The sequence below is a fragment of the Myotis daubentonii genome, chromosome 15, assembly GCF_963259705.1.
Source record: "Myotis daubentonii chromosome 15, mMyoDau2.1, whole genome shotgun sequence".
Lineage (NCBI taxonomy): Eukaryota > Metazoa > Chordata > Mammalia > Chiroptera > Vespertilionidae > Myotis > Myotis daubentonii.
This window is the reverse complement of record NC_081854.1, coordinates 29,057,816-29,080,676: the sequence shown is the minus strand read 5'-3', so window position 1 is coordinate 29,080,676 and position 22,861 is coordinate 29,057,816. Positions and strand designations below refer to the sequence as shown.

Here is a 22,861-nt window from a genome sequence, read left to right as displayed (position 1 = left end):
CGTGACAGGGGGTGGCGCTGCAACTTCCCCATCGACCCTGCCTTGAGTGTGACAATGGGCGGTGCCCCAACCCCCCAATCGGCCCTACCCTGAGCGTGACTGAGGGTGGCATCGCAACCTCCCAATCCGCCCTGCTCTGTGCATGACAGGGGGCGGTGCCCCAATTCCCCAATCGGCCCTGCTCTGAGCCCGACCAGGGGCTGCACCTAGGGATTAGGCCTGCCCTCTGCCACCCGGGAGCAGGCCTAAGCCAGCAGGTCATTATCTCCCAAGGGGTCTGAGACTGCGAGAGGGCACAGGCCGGGCTGAGGGACCCCCCCTCCCCCCGAGTGCACAAATTTTTGTGCACCAGGCCTCTAGTATAACACATTAAAACATGTGTTAATCAACTATGTTACCAGTAAGGCTTCTGGTCAACAGTAGGCTATTTGTAGTTAAGTTTTAAGAGAGTCAAAGATTTTTGACTATATTGTTCAAGGGTCAATTGTATAATTTGTTTCAAAATCAAAAGCTAATCATTTGGGAGGAAAAATGTTTAAGACAATGGAGTTTTTCAGTGGAGCAACCCTCATCTCATAGTCCTGTATACTGGCCCCTCCCGGGAAGGGGACTGTCATGTACAAAGAGCATTTAATTAATTTATTTATTTCTTTACACATAACTGAAGTGATGTTACAGTACATAAGTTATTTACAACTGTGCAGTAATGTGTTGCAAAATAAATTATCTAGAAGGCAGCAAAAAGTACATTGTGAATGTGTATAAAACTGTACAGCGTTTACGGGTACACTTTTTATATGATTATTGGCTCTGTAGTGTTTCAAGTTATGTTCTCAGAAAGAGAAACAAAATGCCCAAGATTAAAGGAAAAAATATACAAACCACGTGGATTTGACTCCATTAAAAACACAACTGGAGAGTCCTGGCTCTGTGTCCCTCTGTGGCAGGCAGGTGGGCGGCGCAGCTGGCCCTCGCACAGCACAGCGTCCCAGCCCCAGTCTGAGGCCTGTGGCTGTCAGCAGCTCCATGGCAACAGGACAGCAGCAAGGATGGCACTCTCCCTGTCCTCCAACCTGAAGGTCACTGTTTGTGAGAAGTGGACGCCTTAATTTTATTTCCTTTAGTTGATCAGAATGGAACAAGAGATTTTTAAAAACGCAATCCGTTCTGCAGCTCCTGAAATGCCCGTGCAGCTGGCTGGAAAACAGATCCCAAGGCTGCCGTGTCCGTGTCCCCGAGGTCTCCTTGTCCTCCCTTGGCAGCTGGTATAAAAGAGAAGTGCTCCAGGGGGGCAAAGTGCAGGGTTTTCCCTGGGTGTTCCCACCTGAGGGACAAGGTCTCCTTCTGCCACCTCGACTTGGCAGCAGTGCTGGGCTGACCCATGTGGCCCTTGCTTGTGTCCTGTGCAGTTGTCCTTGTGGTACATCAGGCTGGCAGAAGCACGAAGTCATCATTGACGTCTACCATGGGCACATAGAAGGAGGGCACCTCATTCACACACAGAGACTTGTGCCCCGCCGGGTCCAGCTCCTGGACCTTCAGCTGCCACTCCATTCTCTGCACAGCATTGAGGGCTGCAGCCTCATGCTGCTGCCGCATCAGGAGACACGTCTGCATGGAAAGCACAGTAGGTGAGGGAAGTGGAAACAAGACCCTGGCCCAGCCTCCAAGTACCCAATTAATAGGACTGGGCCTGGGCCCCCACTGCCCACTCCCCCTGCCGCAATACCCACTGGGAGGATGGGGTTGAGGGACCTGGGCCAAGCTCTGGCAGCTGGATGGCCTGCCCCTCTGAATGGCCCATAGCACCACCCCTGGCTTTCTCATCCTGCCCTGTGAGTGGTCTTGCTGACCACATAAGGAGACTATCCCTGCTCTGTGTCCTCATTCTCCATGGATTTCACAACAGCATCTAATTAGAATTTACAACTGATTTTCTTTTGTTTACAATTCTAATTTATGTGTGGTGATATTGATTTCATTTGCATTTATAGAAGTTGTATCTTTTATTTATTTTTTAAAAAATATATTTTATTGCCCTGACCGGTTTAGCTCAGTGGATGGAGCATCGGCCTGCAGACTGAAGGGTCCCAGGTTCGATTCTGGTCAAGGGCATGTACCTTGGTTGAGGGCACATCCCCAGTGGGGGGTGTGCAGGAGGCGGCTGATTGATGTTTCTCTCTCATCGATGTTTCTGGCTCTCTATCACTCTCCCTTCCTCTCTGTGAAAAACCAACAAAATATATTTTTTTAAAAAAAACACCTATAAAAAATAAATTAAAAAAATATATTTTATTGATTTTTTTACAGAGAGGAAGGGAGAGGGATAGAGAGTTAGAAACATCAGTGAGAGAGAAACACTGATTAGCTGCCTCCTGAACACTCCCTACTGGGGATGTTGCCCACAACCAAGGTACATGCCCTTGACCAGAATTGAACCTGGGACCTTTCAGTCCAGAGGCCAACCCTCTATCCACTGAGCCAAACCGGTTAGGGCAGAAGTTCTATCTTTTAAAAGTACACTTCATTTTTAAAAAGGGTTATCTAGGGTTTAGTATTAAAATGTTTAATCTTCATGGGTATATTATTAAATGGATATTAAATTATATTAAATAGGTATAGTTAAAAACAAATAATGACCCACTGGATTACTGAAATGGGACATAACCAAATGTAGCACCTGTGGGTCCAGGGTTGGGCACATTTTGGGAACAAAGGGGATTTAAACATGGCAGGTAGTAAGTAGACCATACTTTGGATTAACAAAGTTTGACTCTGTTACAGTGACTGTACAGAAAAATAATCTTAAGTGTGCACACAAATATTTGGGATGGAATATCACAATGTATAATTTGTTTTAAAATAAATGTTCTTTTAAAAGTGTGTTGAGGGTGGGGGATAAAAATCCTCCATCTTTAGTCTTCTGGAAGTAACCTCTGAGTGCTGCAGCATGGAAGCCATGGCTCTGCACTGGCTTCATGTGTACACTGCAATGTGTCTGAACCTCAAGATCGACCCATTTTATAAGCAGCTCAGATACCTTCACAGGCTGGGCCATGTTTGCCTAATTTAAAATATTTTGTAGTAATTACATCTTCAGATGTTCCCATACTCCATTTAATCACAGAATTATCAATGGGCTTCTGGGTTTCTATTTTATTGGGTTGTTCCAATGAACTTTTTTTTTTTTTTTTACATTTCCCTGAGTTTTATTTTTTATTTATTTTTTAAATATATTTTATTAATTTTTTACAGGGAGGAAGGGAGAGAGATAGAGAGCTAGAAACATCGATGAGAGAGAAACATCGATCAGCTGCCTCCTGCACACCCCCTACTGGAGACGTGCCCGCAACCAAGGTACATGCCCTTGACCGGAATCGAACCTGGGACCTTTCAGTCCGCAGGCCGATGCTCTATCCACTGAGCCAAACCGGTTATGGCTTTCCCTGAGTTTTAAATGACTCAAGGAGACTCGCTAGGTTAGGTGGCCAAAATATTGTGAAATTTGATAAATACTATTTACCCTACAAAACTACCAAATGACACGTCCCCAACTGCAGGAACTTGCAGGGGAAGCTAGCAGTATGTCTTCTAAATAGGATCTAATTTAACTTGTGGCTCTGAAACAAATGTTCACACAACACATGGCCTCATGAAGGTGTGGCTGCTTCATCTTCATAAACTGACTACATTCTTCACTAATTTCTTTTTCTATCCACCTTTTTTCTTATTAGTTTGCAAGTTCTTTGGACCATTAAGGAAACTGGACTTCTGTGGCATTTTTAATGTACAAAGTCTAATTTTAATGTGGTTAAAGATTATTTCTCTTTTTATTGGGAAATCTTCCCTGTGGCTCCCTTCAAGCCTGGCTGAGAGCAACGGTGTGACTGCACTGTCACCTGGAAGCTGGGCCTCACCTCAGCTGCACCTGCACCCACATCATGATGAGATGCTAGGGCCTGAAATGCCACATGGGCTCACTGTTCTCTGCTCTGTGTTTTGTGTCTACCTCATGTGGTACCTGTGTGCACTGCTATGACACCATGGTCATGGGCTGTTGAGGTAAGGAGCACAGGTTAATGCTGGAATCCTGGAAACACTGTCTTACTCTCCAAGTACAGGTAATACAGGGTTGGGAATGGGGGAGCTTGGGGCTTCCCTCCACCAGCTCTGTAGCTCGCAGTGAGAAGAGCAGCAGGCACAGTCCACTCAGCCCTGCCTCATGGAGCTTCCTAGGGTGGTGCTGACCTGTGTGTTAATTTTGTAACTGGCTCATTATTGTTGATAAGTTTTACAGCTCGTTCTCATGAGTGACCCCATGCCCATGTGCAACTCTAGCAACTGAAGATGAGGATGTGCTTCTTACTTGCTAATCTTTCTATCTCCCACCCATCCTCTGGCCTGCTGCACTGGTCAGCACATCCAGAGCAGTGGTGATGAGTGTATGCTGTGGAGGGCTCAAGATGGGGTCCCACAGAGGTCTGACCGCCAGCTGGTGACAGGAGCTGCTCCCCGCATACCTGGACAGGAGGGAAGATACTCTAAGGAGGCAACATGTTTGTGGGGATACCCTGAAAGTATCTGCTGGGTTCAGAGAGTCTGAAACTGTCACCTCCAAACATGGGACCCAGCAGCAGCCTCCCCGCATCCCAGGAGGCTCCTGGGGGCTCCCAGCCCAAGTAATGTTTGAGGGGAATACAGTGTACTCACCTTCATGCGGTCGTACTTGTCATCTACATCCTGGAGCCAGGAGATGAACTGGCGGGCGTTGAAACGATCTCTCACAGACTTGTTTTCGTCACCCTGGAGGAGAAATCAAGTATGGGCGTTTGATAGGGGAACAATGGAGAAATCAAACCTGCAGGGTGTTTCAAATCCTCCTTCCTAAGTGAAGAATGAAAGCTGTAGTCTCATTCCTGAATCCACACGCTGTCATCATGCTAAAAGACAAACCAGTATGACCCTTGGTCATCCTCCTCACCATATAGCTTGCGTAATATGCCCGGGTGGATGCGGTCTGTGATGGAGCTGCCCTGGGGATGACTTGGTACCGTCCATGAGGGCTTTCTGCATGTCTTTTATGACACCCATATAGGAAACAGAATTGGGAAGCCCTCAGATTCTGGCCTGCACTGTTTCTGGAGGCCACACACAGGCACATGGTAAAGCTGGTGATGGTATGTGTTTTAACTTCTGGTTGTAAACACTGGTTTTTTTTTCTTCGTAAAGGGTGTTTGACAGGCCCGAAGTGGTTGAAGGCCAGCCTCCTGGTTTCACTCTGTAGGAGTACTACACCTTGAGGTCAACCATTCTCAAGTACGGCAACATCTCTGCCTGCGATGGACTGCAGTTTACAAACAGGGATGCTTTAGGAGGGACCAGGAGACAATGGAGCAAGTAGTTTTCAGATTCCTGCTGTCTGGTTCTCCCTGGATGCTAGAGTGGATGGCGTGCTGAAAAGAACATGTGAAAGTCTCTTAGCCACAGGTACATGAGCGACGGACCACCTGGTGGCTGAGCCCAGGCTCCACACCAAACATATTTGCCGGGAAGAAGTGCACCCTGAGGCCTTCTCTCTTGAACCTTCAGAAGGAATGTAGGAAATCCCTTGAAGATCACCAGATTCCTTTCCTTTTTTTGTTTTAGATGCAAACCTTTGAAGCACCTAACCCTGAAGTAATCACTTGATCCCCAACCAAATATTTTGTTTCATAGTTTGTTGACAAATGTTTTAGGAAAAACTTGTCTCGATACATAGTATGTTAAGTGGGGAAACTTTCAAACATATCCTTCAAGAATGTATGTTAAGTGAATGGAAAATCTTTAATGTACTAATTTTAAATAATTTTAACTAAAACCACTAAACCCACTGTATGATACCACAGCCAAATCAGAAATGCTGCTCAGAACCCTAGGGGTCCATGTGATCCTGACACAGCAGGAGTTCATGCCAGCCAGGGTGCCAGGAGGTGCATCTGTCAGTAGGGCTCTTGGTGCCAAGGCCTGAACAGTGAAGGGGGGCAGCAGGAGAGGCCCAAGAGAACAACAGTATTCTGGGAAAGTCAACATGAGCGGGGCAAGAAGCAGAGGGCAGGCCCAGAATGATGCACACTGGGTTGTTTCTAAAAAAGTCACAGTGGTTGCTAGGGAAGAGAATAAATTGGGGAGTAAAACCCAGGGCAGACAGCGTCAGGAGGCCAGGCCTGAGTGCGGCAGGCAGTAGGAGGTAGGAGAAGCAGCCAGGCTTAAGATGGACAATTGGGGACACGAGAGACCACTTTGCACAGTTTAAATTTTAACTGTGTCCATGGATGGGTAAGAGGCAGCTGAAATCTCCTGAAGCTTGGGGTTGCCAAGCAGACAGAGCCACTTAATGGGACAGTCTTGCACCCCAGCAGATCAATGGGGGCAGGGGCACCCAAATGTTTAATGACAGGTCAGGTTTGGTGGGGGAAGCAAAGGGTATGACCACATGGGGCAAATCTAACCCTGCGGGTAAGGGGAGCCAGGATGATCAGCTGGGGTGGATGAGGCAGGGCCTCTCTCGAGGACAGATGGGCATTGCTCTGGACTCTGCTGTCCAGCCTGAATCAGATCAGCAGGGAAGTTCTAACAGGACTCTGGGGAGTTGGAAGGGAACCACTGCTATGCTAAGCAGCCACAGGCTCCCACACCTCTTGGCCCTTGGCTGCAGGGCCTGGCTGCCAATGTCACTATGTTGATGCAAGGCCATCATTATCCCTAGCATGATAGCCTCCTATGGGGGTCTTTGCTGCAGAGGCTATTTATGCAGCAGCTCTAGGTGCTGCTCATCCTAATCATGTGTATATTTTAGAGCAGTGGTTCTCAACCTTGGCTGCACATTAGAATCACCTGGATCTTTTTAAAATCCTTATTTCTGGGCCTCATCCTCTGGAAATTCAGTTTCGTTGTTACTAATGTTGTGGCCCTACCCCATAACAAAGAAACAGAATTTCCGGAGGATGAGGCCCAGAAATCAGGATTTTAAAAAGATTCCCAGGTGATTCTAATGTACAGCCAAGGTTGAGAACCACTGTTTTAGAGGAAAGTTTAACTCTTCATGTGACTGAAACTAAGGCCCAGTCCAACCCAGTGACCTAAGAGCCTGTGTTTGTGAGAACCCTGGAATGGGGCCTCGAAGAGCCCATGCAGCATCTCATGACATCAGCATTACATGTACTGCTATCTGATCACCCCTGCCTCCCTTGTCCCGAGGGCAGACCTGCTCACGTGTTCAGAGTAGTTTGTGGGGGCACAGATCTTCTTAGGAGACAAGTGTGAGTGCACAACCTTGGCAACCACTGACCTGACTTTCCAGAGGCATGTTGTAGACCTCAGAGTCCAGCAGCATGGTGCAGGCACTAAATGGCACCGCCTGATTTGCGATGGTCCTCGCTGCCCTGCAGTGAACCCGCAGGATCTCCTGTTCACAGGAGACGATCAGTTTTTCCTGGAGGACAGAAACCATATGAGCCAATCCCAACATGGCCAGATATATCCCAGGCCCACAGTCCCCCATGCAAGACCTCTCCTTACCCGTTCGATGCTGTGCTGCAGGCGCAGCTTCCCCCTCACAGCCTCCTGCTGCTTGAACAGCTCCTTCAGGGGCTCCGCCAAGGAGGGAGGGGGTGCAATCTATAGTCACAAAGGGTGAGAGGGAGGGGGGTTAGTGGAGGCTGGGAACCTGCACCAACAATAGTGACTAAGTCTGACCTGAAGACACACCTATGGTCCCACAAAATGTAGACACACTAGGGAATTTCCTGGAAACAATTAGATGCTCACACACAAGAGAGCAGGCAAATGAACAATGGCACAGACCCTGGCCCAGAAAGGAGCACTATGCAGCTATGAAAAAGAATGAAGGGGAGTGAGTTCCAGAGATGGTGTGAAGTGTAAAAAGCAAAGTATACAGTGTCTACACTGCTACCCTTCATGCAAGAAAGTAGAGATCAAGAACACATATGCTGTGTTGTTTGTGCAGAAGAAATATGACAAAGACAGAAAAGAGCAAATGGGGCAGAGGAGAGGAGGAGGATGCTGGGCTATTTACTTTTATAATAGTGAGGTTTCATGTCCCCCAAATAAACTCTAACACCAAATGGGATGCAGGTGCCAACATGGAAAACATGCAACAACAGAGCCTGACTATCCTGCTGGGGGTCAGAGTGGGGAAGTGAGAGGCCTGGATTACTTTGGAAAAGATATCATTAGGCGAAAGACCAGAAGAACCACCATAAATGCCATCTAACCAGTGCAGGCATTTCATGGATGGGCCAGCACTTGTGAAATGAGACATGTATACTGGGAGTGAACAGGCCAATAAACACCTTGCAGTAAGAAGAACCGAGTCTCTCTCTTAAAGAAGGAAGATGCGAGCACATGATGAAGTCAAGATTTCAATGTAGACCAGATGGAGGGATGCAGCATAACACACCTCACCTGGCTATGTCACTCAGGACAGTGACCACATCCTGCACCCAGGATGTGGTTTCTAAGCACCATTCCCACTAGAAGGAACCATGTGGCTAATGACAGGACTCAGCTGGAACATCTTATGAGGCTGTAAAGTGAGAGCATGCTCAGAAAGATGGAGCAACCTAAAGGAGCTCCTAATGGCTAAGGCTGGAACAATTTGCACACAAAATAAGTAATGGTGATTCATGTTGGATTACAGGAGCATTCCAATCAATAAACATAGAGGGAAGTAGACAATAATCATTAGGCCAACACCACAGGACTGACTGCTGCAGATAAAATTCATTAAGGAGACTAAAATAGGCACAAGCTCGAGGATAATAGGCCTTAAGAGTTTCACAGTAGCTTCCCCAAGATATTTATCAACTAAAAAGGGAAAGACAGCAACTGTGCCACAATGCGACTGCTGACACCAAGAACAAGACATAACACACCAAGACCTCACGTCACATCTGTGCAGTCTCACTAAAAACATGTCCCTCCATCCAGGTGTGGACATTAGACCAAACATCTAATCAATATTCCTCAAAAAGGTCATCAAACTGTGCCTTTCAAGGAGGACAAGGAGTGGATGACCAACCACAGCCCTGGAGACCCAGGAGGAGATGCATCCGAGCCCAGTGAGGGCACAACATATACTCCGTGCTTTCAACTCTGTCAGTCTAAAATAAGCTCAAAATAAGACATTAGAACATCTATCTGGTCTCTTCAATGGCACACCTCGCTCAACAGGCTCTGCTCCATCCCCTTTGCCTCAAAGGACCCAGCCCCATGGGGTCTTGGTGTGCCTTCCTCTTCTGACTCTACTGGGCCACCCATAGGTGGTACCAGGAGGGAAGACACAAACACAGTGGCACATCTAGGTGTAAGCCTTTCCTGTTTTCCGGTTTTAGTATTTCTAAGGCACCACCATTTCTGGATCCTCAAGAAAAAGCACCAAGACCTGGTGCCACAGCTGCTGGAACAAGGCCTCAAGCCTCTGGCCTGGTGAGAAATCCAGGAACTCTTGACTGCTGGTGCCCTCACTCAACAGCCTGGGTGCTCAATTATGTGGTAACAGGAAGTAAAACAGAGCTTTCTTCTAAAAAGGCATGAATCCAGTAGAAGTAGAGATGTATAGACCACTGACAGGGTGAACCCTGGGTAGTAGGAGTATAATGACGTCTACTATTTTATTTTCTAAACTTTGTCATGGTACTCTTTTCTTTTGGTAACTAAAATTTAAACAATAAAACAACAAAAAAGACTCACCAAACAACACATCTTAGGCCAGAATTTTCAGAATCTAGTGACCCAGATGAAGGCAGACAGCTGGATCCTCCCAGGCCCAAGGGCAAGGTTGCCTCAGTCTCCCCTCCCTAGAACAGCTCGGGGTTAGTGTACCAGGAGAAGGGAGTGTTATGCTAATGACATCCCATTGGATTCAAAACTAGCCATGCTCCCTGGGAACAAAGTGCTGGGCTGGGCAGGAAGGGTGGTGGCCCTGGTAGTTGGGCCCCCATGCCTCAGCCATTGAACCTGATGCTCAGAGCCACTCACCCTCATTCAGAAGATGCTGGGTGTCAATCCTGGTTAGCTGAGCCTACTGCCTGATGGAGAGCCAGCATAGATACTGACTTTTGGAACACGAAGATCTGACAGCAGAACACATATATCCAACATGACCCTCCTTTGGGACAGGAAGTTCCCTCTGGGGAATCCTGACCAGCATCCTTTCAACAGCTGTGATTGAGGCTCATTCTGGGCCTAATAGGCAAATCAAACCGAAGCCCTGGCTTTTCTTCAAAGGGGTGGAATGGTCTAAGAAATGAAGCAAGTCAACTGCACACTGTGTGAACAGGTGACCCCTGGGAGCACATTAGGCTGGAGTTCTGGAAAGCCAGGAAGGTTGTGGCTGAGGAGAGGGCAGAGGTCTGTCTCCACTATAAAAGGATCTCTTTGCCTGCTGTGCAGAGAACAGACCCCAATGGGCAAGGAGGAAGCAGGAGCTGGCCTAGGTTAGAGAGTGGGACAAGCAGTGACATGGGAGGTGCTGGCCTGCAGAACCCCATATAGATGAATTTGCTCATGGCATGAGGATAAGAGTGGAGGATGACGTGCAAAGCGGGGATTAAATGTGTCACATCTGCACAGACCAAGAGTCATCAGGTTGAGGTGGAGGGTGAGCCATCAACGGTGAAAATGGCTGAAAGAAAATGGAGGATCCAAGCTGGTTTGGTTCAATGGATAGATCATTGGCCTGTGGACTGAAGGGTCCCATTTGATTCCAATCAAGGGCACATGCCCGGGTTGCAGGCTCAATCCCCAGTAGGAGGCATGCAGGAGGCAGCCGACAAATGATTCTCTCTCACCATTGATGTTTCCCTCCCTCTTCCTTCCTCTCTTAAATCAATAAAAATATATTTAAAAAAGGAAAGAAAATAGAGGCCCTGGGTACAGTGCAGAGACAGGTGGGCGTTGAGGACAGACCCGCTTGGGTAGAGAAGCCTGGAAGCCCAATGAAGGGTGTGCTTTGAGCAGGTGACAAAGGTGCCAGGGTCACTTAGGGCTCTGGTGGGACGAGAATTGAGGCCTGACCTCAGGTCAGTAACATGGAACCGCTGGGAACCAGGATAAGAGGTGTAGAGGAGTTCAAGGGTGACGGGCTGGGGTTGGAGCCAGGCCATACATCTCCGTGGAGGCCTTTAGCTGTTAAAACAATTTGAGAAAACTCTTTTGCTCTTGGCTGCTTGAAGATTGGCTGCCATAATGAATGACACACTTAACTATCTGGACCAGGAAGTCCATGAGCCAACAGGTTACTTCAGCAGAAACAAATGGTCGTTGATGTCCTTCACCCTGGGAAGGCAACAGTACCTTAGACAAATTCAGAGAAAACTAGCCAAAATGTGTAAAATCACACCAAATGTCATCTTTGTATTGGGATTCAGAACCCATTTTGGTATGACAGCTGCTCTGGTATGATTTATGATTCCTTGAATTACACAAAGAAAACAGACTTGTATAAGAAGACTTCAAGAAAACAGAGAAAGAAATGCAAGAACGGGAATGAAGAAAGTCAGGCAGGAACTGCAAAGGCCAATGTTGGTGCTATTAAAAGTGAACTGGAGAGTGGAATCTTCAGTGACTATCTGTGGTGATTGTGTAGATTTTTCATAAGAGGACTAATAAATTAAGAACTTTTATGTGGGGGAAAAAAAGGGGGGGGAGTTGAAAGGAGGCACTGAGATACAGAAAGGGGGAATGCTGTGCAGGTGTGCCTGACATGGAGGTGGGGGCCTTGGTCAGCAAAACATTGGGGAGACTAGGGACTGAGCAGCACCAGGGTTGGCTCTAGTTGGAGATATGCAGGGTGCGGCCACAGCAGTGGGTGACAGACAAGAGGGCGTGAGCATGGACCCAAGGGTACTTAATGACCCAGTCAGGCACTGGATGGCGAGATGACATAGGAAAAATGATGAATGACAAAGAGGAAACTGGATCTCCTGACCCAGAGGGATTATATCAACATGGACATCCATGTTGGAGGGTGGTCCCCAGGATGGCACACCTACTCCAAGCTCTGGCATCCCAACAGTTTGGCATTTGCATTTAGACATATAGCAAACAGGGTCCTGACCCATCGACTGGCACCCCTGGGGTCTGGGGCTCCACCTTGGCACTCACCACTGGGATGTGCAGCTTGCTGAGCGGTTTGCCATCTAGGAGGTAGGAGCCTGTATAGGTGACGTACTCAGCATAGCACTGGGGTGCCTGTGGGGTGATGTAGCAGAGGATCTTTCGCTTTTCCTCGATCTTCTTCCTGATCTGTAAGTATTCAAAGTACGGGTTGGATCTGTCACTGTGGTAGGGCTCTATATCATCCAGCTTTATGGCATCGACGATGGCAGCCAGTGTCTGCTGGATCACCTCCCGTGTCTGCTGTGTGGACGTGTTCATTTGCTGCTGCAGCTGCTGGCTGGAACGCTGAAAGCGGCGTTTGCGTGGGTGCTGGGCCTGGGGGTCCTCTTCCTCAGAGCATCGACCCTTTGCTCTGGGGGTAGGGGCAGGGGCAGGTTCCTTCTCGGAAGGAGGCGAGCTCTGCTTGTTCTGGTTGGCCAACATCTGAGCCCGGTTCCTGGTCATGCGCTGGGGGATCTCCTCCACTTTGGGGGCTTTTGGGGCTTCGGCTGTGGGTCTGGGTTCTGGTTCTGTAGTTTCAGTCTGGACGCTTCCTGAAGGCCCCTCAAGCCCAGCACTGTCATGGGGGCCAGCCCCGTTCACCACCTGTGCCTGTGCAGGGCTGTCCCCAGAGGGCTCGGGTGTGCTATGGGATGCTGCCAAGGGGTCTGGGCCCTCTACCTCGTCTCCACTACCTAGTGGATGCTGCTCTGGGGGTGCTGGTGTGAGCCCCAGGCTGGAGTCGGAGGCCTCAGGGGCCCTCCCCTCTGACACAGCCTCGGCTTCCACCGTGGTTTCCAGAACAATGTCTGGCTTTGGCCCCTCTGAGGGCAAGGGCTCAGGCTCAGGCTCAGCAGGGAGCCGGGTAGTTGCCTGATCAGGAGACAGCACGAGCTGTTCCTCAGCAGCTGATGCAGCCACATCCCCACCATTCAGGACCACAGGGGCCCCTGCAGGGGTACTTTCTGGAGGAACAAGAGGACTCTCTTCTACAGGTTCTGTTTCGACATCAGAAGCATCTTTAGTTTGCAGAGGAAGCTCTGGCAGTGAGAAGGGCCCCAGGTCCAGGTCGTCCTCAGAGTTGGGGAAGGCATCGGGCCAGGGCACTGGATCAACCTGTCCCAGGGCAGAGAGACTGTGGCCATTTTCCAGGAAGGTATTTTCCAGAGAACCCAGAGCCTCCACCTGAGTTACGGTGGTCACACACGCAGGCTCCGGGGGCACATCAGGGGCCGCTTCAGGAAGCGACTTGCAGTTACTAAAGAAGGACTCCAGCCTGGAGGAAGAGGCGAAAGGGGCCGATTCTTCTGCAGTGGGAATGGCGGCTGGGATTGCTTCTGCAGAGGCATCTTTAACTTCCTCCAGTCCTGGCTCAGGGACCGGCAGAGGATAGGGGACAGGGGAGACCGGGTAAGGCGGCTCTGTGGTGCCGAAGGGCCCGGGTGCAGCAGCGTGGAGGGACTCGGCAGGACAGAAATGTTTTGGGGACTCTGAGAATCTCTGTGGAGACTTAAGCATAAGGTCCGATCCCATGGGCCAGCTGACAGGGTTTTCAGGGGCACTCCCAATTAGGCTAGAAGAGAGGCCCTGCTCCGAGGTAGCAGGATGAGCCCACTCAACCGGCTCCTCTGTGATGACCGTGCTGAAGGGGCCCTCATCCAGGGGCTCCAGGTAGCTGGGCTCTGGGGGGATGATGGCAGCGGTGGCCTGCTGGTCCTCTGTGGCATCCAAGGGAATGCCCAAGTCAGGGGGAAGGGTCCCCTCCATGGATGGGGCCAACAGCTCATCTCTGTGTGAAGTGGGGGACTTTGCTTGTAAACCAGAGAAGGCACCCTCTGGAGAGGGGGTGGTGGTGACCACAGCTGTGGGTGGGCAGTGCAGAGTGTCCACCTTGGGGGAGGGGATGCCATAGTCTGGGGAGTAGTACGCCGGAGACAAGCAGGTAAACTTCTCCGAAGGACCTGGGGGCACAAGGGCCTTATCCTCCAAGTGCTGCCCTGGTGAGTCGTAACTGGATGTGGTAGGGACACTCTGCTGTCTGAACAGCTTGTCTCCAATGCTGAATTCTTCTTCAGGAGTCCTCCTGATATCAACAGAGACTGAGCGATAAAGGTTTGTGCACAGAGGCCTTGTAGGCGTCTGGCTTGGGGTTTCCGAAATCCCGCTCCCTGCAACAGAGAATCTATCAAAGAAGGAGGGGGAGCAAGCGCTGGCAGCTGTGCTGGAGACCGGCGGGGGATCTGTACAGTCAAATATGAGGTCAGGATAGTCGTCAGCACTGCAGGATGGGGTCCTGGGCGTGTGCATTGCCTCCTCGTAGCTGGGGCCAGACACCACAGATGCGGGGGTGGGCACCCCAGTGGGCCGGTTCTGGTCAGGCCTGGGAGAAGCAGGCAAGACCTCTTTCATATGAGGTCCTGCCAACCAGTCTCTGGAGTCCACAGCTGGTCCTGGGTGGGGCTTATTCTCAGGGACTGGTGGAACAGGAGCCAACTCCTTGAGCTTTTTGTCTTTAAGGGCAGGGTCCAGTCCCAGTGGCTTCTTTGGAGGGATATCCAGACTCTTCTTGCGCATGTCCTCACCTGGCTTCATCCTCTCCTTGAGCTTAGGGTCTCCAGACCTGTGCCTCATCTTCTCCATCTGTTTCATTCTTTCTTTGTGCCGTTTGTGGCGTTCTTCAATCTCCAGATCTTTCTGGGAAAGCATTCTCTCGAAGCTGGTCATCATTAGATCGCCATCTCCCAAAAGCTTCTCTCTGGGCCTGACATCTTTCTTGCCTGAGTCTTTAGACTGTGGTAACTTATCATTTCCGTTGCTGATCTTTACAGAGTCACCTTTTTCTTTATCTAAAGTTTCCTTGAATTTATCCTTTAGTTTGGTCTCACTGAGTTTCAGGCTTTCATCCTTGGATTTATCTTTAAAGGAACTTAGAGGACTGTCCTTGTCTTTGACTGCAGGTTTGTGCTCATCCTTGTGATGTCTCAGGAGCCCTTCACCGTGCTTGTCCCTGTGTCTCTCCTTCTCATCTCTCCACTTCTCTCGGTGCTTCTCTCGTCTCTTCCTCTCTTTTAGGATACTGATTGCACTAGATCCATAAGGCTTTAGTTCCTTTTCTATTTTCTTGGAAGGTTCTCTTTCAGAATCATTTTTATCTTTCTTTTCTGTAGAAAACAATTCAATGGTTTTATCTAATTCATCTTCTATGTCAGTTTTTGTACTGTAAGAAATACCATAAGCATCAGCATCCAAGAAATCCTTTTCATACTGGCTGGAGTCCTTTCTGCTGCCAATGTCCTTGTAATCATCATTCTTTTCTTTTTTTTCAGACTTTTCTTTTTTGCCCCTCTCTCGATCATGGCTTTTCTTGGATGAGGATGAAGAGTGCCTATGCCTTTCTTTCTCCTTCAGCTTCTCCTGTGGGCAATTCTCCTTGACCCTCTCCTCCAGAGGCTCTGTGAAAGACACCTCCAGGAGGGCACTCAGGCCTGGGTCCTGCCCTCGGTCCGTGAAGCTGTCAGAGGACACCTCACTAATCTTGTCATTAGAATCTTCTCTGTATTCATGCAGAGCTTCTTCCTCCAACTTTTCCAGCAGGCTCTTCTCCACCTCAGCACTTTTCGACACCTTCCTCTCTCTGCAGTGCTCCTTGTCTGGCCTCTCCCTGTGCCTGCTCTTGGCCTTGTCTTCTGCAGAGGGCTTCTTCTCCACCTTCTCGGAGGGCTTCTGTTTGTTTTTCTTTTCCTGAATAGAATCAACTGAAGTTCGGTCTTTCCTGTCCTTATATTTTTCTGTCGACTCTTTATCCTTTTTCTCTTTGTGCTTTTCAAAGACTTTTTCTTTCTTGTCTTTCGCCCCTTCTGTGGTTCCTTTTTCCTTTTTCTTTTCTTTAAGTTCTTTCTCTTTCTGCTTCTCTAAGTGCTGCCTGTCAACAGAGTGCTTCCGGTGTCTGTCTGAGGGGTATGGTTCCCTCCCATCATCTTTTTCCTGGAGGCTGTCTGCCCTCTGCATTTCACTGGCCTCTCCAATTTTGAATCCACTTGCTGTATAATCATCTTTTTCATCTTCACTTTCATCTGTGAATATATCAGCAATATACCAGCTTTTCTCTTTGCCCTTTTTCTCATCTTTTTTTTCAGAGAAGTCGTCTGAGATGATTCCAGGGAAACTCTTCTCCTTTTTTTCTTTAATTTGGTCAAGAGATGTTTTTCTTTCCTTGTCTTTGCTATGTATATCTTTATGTTTTTCTTTAGTATCTTTTTTCTCTTTAAAACATTTATCAAATTCTTTGTCCTTCTGACATTTTTCAAGGATAGACTTTTCACTTTTATCTTTGTCACTGGACTTATCTTTATATTTTTCTAATTTTATTTTTTCCTTCTTCTCCTTCTCAAGGCCATCTTTCTTCTCCTTCTCTCTCACTGAATGATGCCTTTCCCAAGGCTCCAGACTCTTCCCAAAGTCACAGTCAGACCTGTCCTTGAATACACTTTCACAACTGTACTCCTTCAGGTCCTCCCTGTACGCCTCCTCGGCCTTCACTCTGCCATCTTTCCGCTCTTTGGTGACCTCAAGAGGGTCCTTCCTGTCCCTGCAGATGTCGCTCAGATCCCTGTCCTTTCTGTCTCGCCCGCATTCAGCAGACTCTCTCCTTTTTTTGTCCTTTTCTGAAAGATAGCTGGGGATATTTTTATGCTTTTCAATTGGGTCTTTTCTCTTCTCAGAGTTTTTATCCAGGTAGTCCCTGTCTTTCTTTCTAAAGAAAGCATCTTTGTCGCTCCGTTTTTCACTGTAGTCTCGTTTCTCCCGACTTTTGTTTTCCCGCTTCTTCTCCTTACTGTCCTCTTTCACCGTTTCCAAGATCAGCCTGGCCACAGAGTCATTTTTAATGTCCCTATAATCTGTCACTGGAGAATCCCAACTATCTTCTCCTTTGAAATCAAAGGACGAATCAGACAAGTCAGAAAACCACCTATCTTGCTGATCATCAGAAAGGCTAAATTTGGTGTCTTCATTCTCCAGAAACTGACTTTTGTTACAATATTCATCAAAAGCAGAATCTTCCCTGTAAATTTTTTCTTTTTTGGGCTTTTCTTTATCTTCTTTGAAAGTCTTTTCCTTCTCTTTTGAAATTTTGTCCTCTTTAAAATCATTCTTTTTCTCTAATTTTGAGGGCCTGTCCTTGGACTTTTTCTTTCTTTCCTCTTTGTACAGTCTCAGTTTTTCCTCTTTTGGAGACTTTTCCTTCACTACTTTCTCCTTTTCTGCTTTATTTGAACGGTCTTTCTCTTCTCGGAAAGACCTGCTGACGTCTTTGTTGGTGTCTTTGATTCTCTTGAGTGACTTTTCATCTTTGGAGATCTTTATTATGTCATCTTTAAAGAGCCATTCTTTTTCTTCTGACTTCATTTTGCTAAGCTTCTCTTCTTTCTTAAAGTGATCTCTATCATGCTTTAATACTTTTAACTTGTTTTCGGTGGAAATGTCATTGTCTAAAAGTATAGCTTTGTCCGACCTTTGCTTGGAGTCCTCATATTCATAAGTGAAACTTTTCAATTTGAGTTCCTGACTAACTGAACACAGCCCTTTCTCCTTGTTTTTGTGTTTGTGTTTGGTTTTATGTTTCTTGACCACTTTTCCCTCCTTGTCTAGTTTGGGAATGGCACCGTCCACACTGGGGTGGAAGGAGCTCTTCTTCTCTGACAGAGTGCTCTGTAGGCTACCACGTTTCCTATGCTCCTGCCTCTTCCTCAGCGGCTTCAGTGACTCCACACTGGAGCCCTCAGAGGAGCAGTCAGACTCACTGGTCAGTCTTGTTCTCGTGGAGTCTGATAAGGAACTGACCTCTGACCAGGCAGGAGAAGAAATGGTTTTCCAATTGTCTGTCCGCCAGTGCTTGGTATGCTGGTCTGTGTGGCTGGGGTTATGCTTCTGAGTGGCAGAGCTCCCATGAGATGAAGTGGAGGAAGCAGACAGGGAGCTGAACAGGGAGGGGTCCTTCAGCACCAGCGGGGACTCCTTAAGGCATCCAGAGCTCCCCACCGAGTCCCCATCATCCTCACCACTCTCTGAGGACTCGCTCTCTGACTCGGAGGAACAGAATTTGTCACTCCTTTTCCCAAACCGCACTTCTTTGCCTTTTGTTTCTTTCTTTCGCTTCTTTTTCACTTTATTTTTTTCCTTCTGCTGCTTAGAATTAGAAGGTTCCCGTGTTTTATTACTGGGCAAAATTGTGTGTGCAGAGAGTCTCAGCTTCTCTCCTGTCCCCACAGTGACTCCGATGTCCTCCTCATCTGATGTGTCTGACAAGATGCGGTGAGCCGCTTTCTTTGGTGCAATCGTGTTATTTTTAGTGTAACTTTTCACTTCCATTTTGGGTATAGAAATAAAACTATTTGATTTAGTCTCTTTTCTGTAATCCTTTTTCAGTAAATGTTTGTCATCCACTGGAGGGACTCTGTCCTGCTCATCATCCTCATCAAACTCATACTCATCCTTGACAGGGGTCACAATTTTCTGGGGCTCTGGATTCTTAGCCTTGTGCTTTAGTCCTTTTTCAAACTCAGAGTCTGTGTTATTTCCATCAACTGAACTAGAAGGTGCAAATGATGGGGCGTCTTCCTCCTCTGAGCTCTCTGTTGGAAATAAGGAGAAAGATGTCAGAGGCAGATTCAGAACACCTGCAGACATGGATGGGGGAAAGCTGTCTCAGAGGAGACTTAGAGAAAGGCCTCCCCAAGCACTTGGTCACCCCTAGGATGAGAGTCCTGGAAACCCCACAGAAAAGCACTTCACTTGAGTTAGTGAAATCTGAGGCCAACCATGGGCTGAAGGAAACCAAAGAGAGGTTTGTGACAGGTTGGTATCTTAGGATAAGCCTGCAGGCTTTTTAGTACTGAAACCCCAGGTCCTCAGTCCAGAATTTCTGTAAGTGCCAGGTGTCTAGGAGGTTAGGACCCGGTGTGCTGATCTGCAGATGAAAGCCAACATTGCCTCTGTTATCACAGCAGTACTGAGAGGTTTATACCCCGTAGTGTCACACACCCTGCTCCCACACCCACGACCCCCACCCTGCACATAACCTGATGCCCAGCCACTGACCAGTTGAGCTCTCCTCACTGGATGTGTAGGTGCCCTTGCCCAACAGGAGGTTCACCATGGTCGGGGAGTTGGCCACCTTCAGCGGTGTCTCGCCCTTTCGGTTGCTCTGCTGAGGATTTCCTCCATACCGCAGCAGCAGTTTCACCACCTACAAGACAGTAGCAGGTGCTTGAGGATGTGTTCTGAGAAATACTGACCGTGTAAAACTGTAACTTGTTCAGAGAACCTTGAGCTTAACCAGGGAACAACCCAAGGCAGAGGGCCAGAAGTTGGTGTGCACAACCCTTTCTGGTGGGGTCTCTAGACCTGTGCCTCTCCCGCAGGAAGGACCCTAACAGAATCCTGGCACCCCTCCCAGGCTCTCTTGCACATAGAACAGTTCCAACTCCCATAGAAGACCTCTTCACTCATGACAAGTCAACCACTTTACTGGAATCTTCTCACATAAGATTTCCCCTCCTGCCAAAGTGATGAGCTCACCATCCAACAGGGTCCAGTGATCATGAAAGGGTTCTAGTAGTTTAGGGGGAAGTTTCATATTGGAGGGGGGTTTACAGAGAGAGGAAACAAAGACCAAGCTTCTGCAAGCTTGTTTATTTTATGTTTTCATTTATTTTAGAAAATAAGATAATCTCTTCAGTGCTTTATTTTATATGGGTAAAGATGGTCAGAAACACTCAAGGTGATCTTTTAACAGCTCTGTTCAACTGTTTATTGTCAGCAACCTGGGCTGATTATATGCCCATGACAGCTGATTCACTGAACTGAAGTACAAATATTAAATTCAATCTCAACTTTAGTCCAGTCTGAGATAAGAGCATGAGAAGAATCTTTAAAAAGGATAGAACTCTTGTTACTCACATACTCTATTTTCACTCAGTAGTTACAATTTCTACTGCTCCATCAGGACAGTCTCCTATTGCTGCTCTAACAAATCACCACCACCTTCGTCTTACAATTTTGGAGGTCAGAAGTCCAAAATTAGTCCCCCTGATCCAGCTGATGTGTGGTATTGGCTCTTTCCTTTCCATGCATATAGGGTTCCTGGCAGTGAGGGGGACTCTGGTTCCATGTCCATGTTATCTACCAGCTGAAGGCCATTCCAGCTGCTGGAGGCCATTGCATTCCTTTGCCATGGTCCCTGACTCTAAGGCCAGCAGTGCAGTTCAGGTCTCCCTCAAGTCCTCCTCCCTCCTGCCTCTGCTTGCAACTCTGACACAGCCAGGAAAGGATCTCTGTTGTCAGGACCCTTGAAGGCCACTGGGCCAGCCTAGATAATCCACGATCATCTCCTACCTCATGGTCTTTCACTTTTTTCCATCTGCAGCCCCCTTACCATGTGAGGTCACATGTCACAGGTTCCAGGATCAGGATGGGGATATCTTTGGGGGCCATTATTGTGCCTCTCCCACCATGACTCCACACTCTTTGGCATTTTCCACAATAGAAAGATTCAAAATGACAATTTAAAAAATAGAGAGATTTCAAATGATGACTCCCTTCCTCTCTACTTCCTCACCTACCAGCTCACAGCCAGCTTCATGTCACCCACATCTGCCCACTCCTCCAGGTATTTTTAGCAAATCACACACATTTCATTTACTTCTTAGTATATTTCTCTAAAAGGTTTCTTTAAAATCAAGAAACTATAATGCCATTATCTTAACTAAAAAGTTAACTATAATTCCTAACATCAAATATATAATCAGTGTTCAGATTTCTCTATTTGTCTCAGAAATCTTTTAACTCAGAGTGCCCTCCCAATCTCTCTCTCCACTGCAACGACTTGTCAAATTATGTTCATCACACTCTTGATGCTACTGGTTCCCTAGTATCTGCCAAAAGTGACCAGGCAGAGCTGTCATAAGGAGCATTTCTGATCTACTGGTGTCATCATCCTCACCATGCAGGGGCCTCGTCAAGATGGCTCAGGTAATGACTGCAGCAAGACTTCATCGTTGTGACTGCCCTGCTTTCTGGTAGCACAAGATGCACCAGGCACATCATGTACTAGTATATATCTCTTGCTTCAGACCTGGAGGCAGTCATTTCCCCAAGGAAGCCTAGTCCTCTCAAGGGAAACCGTGTACTGGGGTACTCACTGTTGTTGGACTGGCTACACCCCTCAGCGTCACATCAGTCAAGGCCTTCCTCGTTTAGTAGGACCACAGGGACAAGGACAGGGTCCAGCAGCAATCCCCAGGATCCCCCCCTTCCTATCGGTATGATGGTCATCTACTAAAATCCAACTACACCTGCGTGGCCAGAGCAGGGCCCTGTCCCACACAATGCACACAGTACTGATTGTTGGAACTGTGAGAGGCCATCCAAGTGCTGATCCAGGATGAGAAAGCTGGGCTGGTCAGAGAGGACAGCTCCGGTGAGGGAATAAAGACTAACTTCTCAGTTACCCAGCAAACACGAAGGACAGCGAAGACAGAGAGGCAGGAGCTACAGGACGATGTGGGAGTCAGACAAGAGACCTACCTTGTAGTGCCCATTGTTGGCAGCATCATGCAGGGGCGTGTCGTCATCCAGACCTTTGGTATTCACCTCTGCACCCGCAGCCAGCAGCTGCTTGGCAACATCGTAGTAGCCTCGGTTACATGCCTCATGCAGTGCTGTCCAGCCTGGAAACAGACACTTAGGACATATGTTATTTAATCCTCAGGAATGTCATTCCTGTCTCAAAGCAGCACTCCAAGGAAGCTGATGACAAGAAAGAGCCCTGGAGGGCGTTGCTCTGCACTGAAAGGCTAGAGATCCAGGGAAACCCTGAATGCTTTTTACTGTGGTGCCTCTTATATGCTCAGGGATATTTGGCTTGTTAACCCTACAGATTAACCACCTGCAGGGTTAATCTTAAACAATAAGGGTAGAGGACTGGTGAACACAGCATCTTGAGGAGAGCCTCAGTCTAGCTCATCCATCAACACTTGGGGAGAAAAATCTCCCATTTTGGAAACACACCCTCTATGGAGCACATAGGTGAGGCCACATTGGGAGAATTCCCCTGGCGGTAGCCCAGAGCCTCAATCTGCCATCAGGTAGAGTGGCCACACACATCATTGTGCAAACAGGGTCCACTCCTTTGAACACAAATTCCAGTGCTGTGAAAAATCTTGATATAGGAAAATTGCTTCTTTTAAAAAAGGTGCTAAATTAGATGTTGGTCAGATACTATCAACTAGTATCTAGGGCAATGGGAAAAATCTAGAAGTATTCTGCATGAAAACTCCTTTGCTCATCTTATGTTCTCATTCCCCTTTAACAGCTCAATTCTGTTGATTATGCATCGTGGCATAATGGAAATATTTTATGCAAAAAAAAGGGCAACACTGAAATGCAATTATGGGGCCCTCCCTCAGCCTGTCTCAGGTCAGGGAAGCATACCCATTTGTCATATTAAAAGCAGAGTCTCTCCATTATAAACTTTTGAACAATAATAGATACAGAGGCAGAGCTGCCTCAAACAGATTGTCAAACTGCAGCGGGAAGGCCGGGGAGGGTTGGGGGGCAGGAGGTAGGGGGGTAAGAGATCAACTAAAGGACTTGTATGCATGCATATAAGCATAACCAATGGACATAAGACACTGGGGGATAG

The 22,861-nt window shown here is 47.8% G+C and overlaps 1 protein-coding gene across 9 annotated transcripts in view; it reads right to left on the bottom strand.

The window, feature by feature from the left end:
• Positions 1-618: 618 nt before the first annotated feature.
• The window catches only part of ANKRD11 (ankyrin repeat domain containing 11), a 279,313-nt gene continuing 257,070 nt past the window's right edge, over positions 619-22,861 (bottom strand). For 6 of the 9 annotated variants that reach the window (XM_059667027.1, XM_059667022.1, XM_059667025.1 and 3 more), the window contains 7 exons: positions 21,745-21,887; positions 19,258-19,405; positions 12,166-18,791; positions 7,558-7,656; positions 7,328-7,471; positions 4,711-4,803; positions 619-1,611 (listed from right to left, as the gene is read on the bottom strand). In XM_059667027.1, the coding sequence (XP_059523010.1) occupies positions 1,426-1,611; positions 4,711-4,803; positions 7,328-7,471; positions 7,558-7,656; positions 12,166-18,791; positions 19,258-19,405; positions 21,745-21,887 (7,439 nt within the window). In that variant the 3' untranslated portion in view covers positions 619-1,425. Of the gene's footprint in view, positions 1,612-4,366; positions 4,521-4,710; positions 4,804-7,327; positions 7,472-7,557; positions 7,657-9,750; positions 9,858-12,165; positions 18,792-19,257; positions 19,406-21,744; positions 21,901-22,861 lie in introns of those variants that run through there. The other 3 variants (XM_059667026.1, XM_059667030.1, XM_059667029.1) reach the window with 3 other exon arrangements.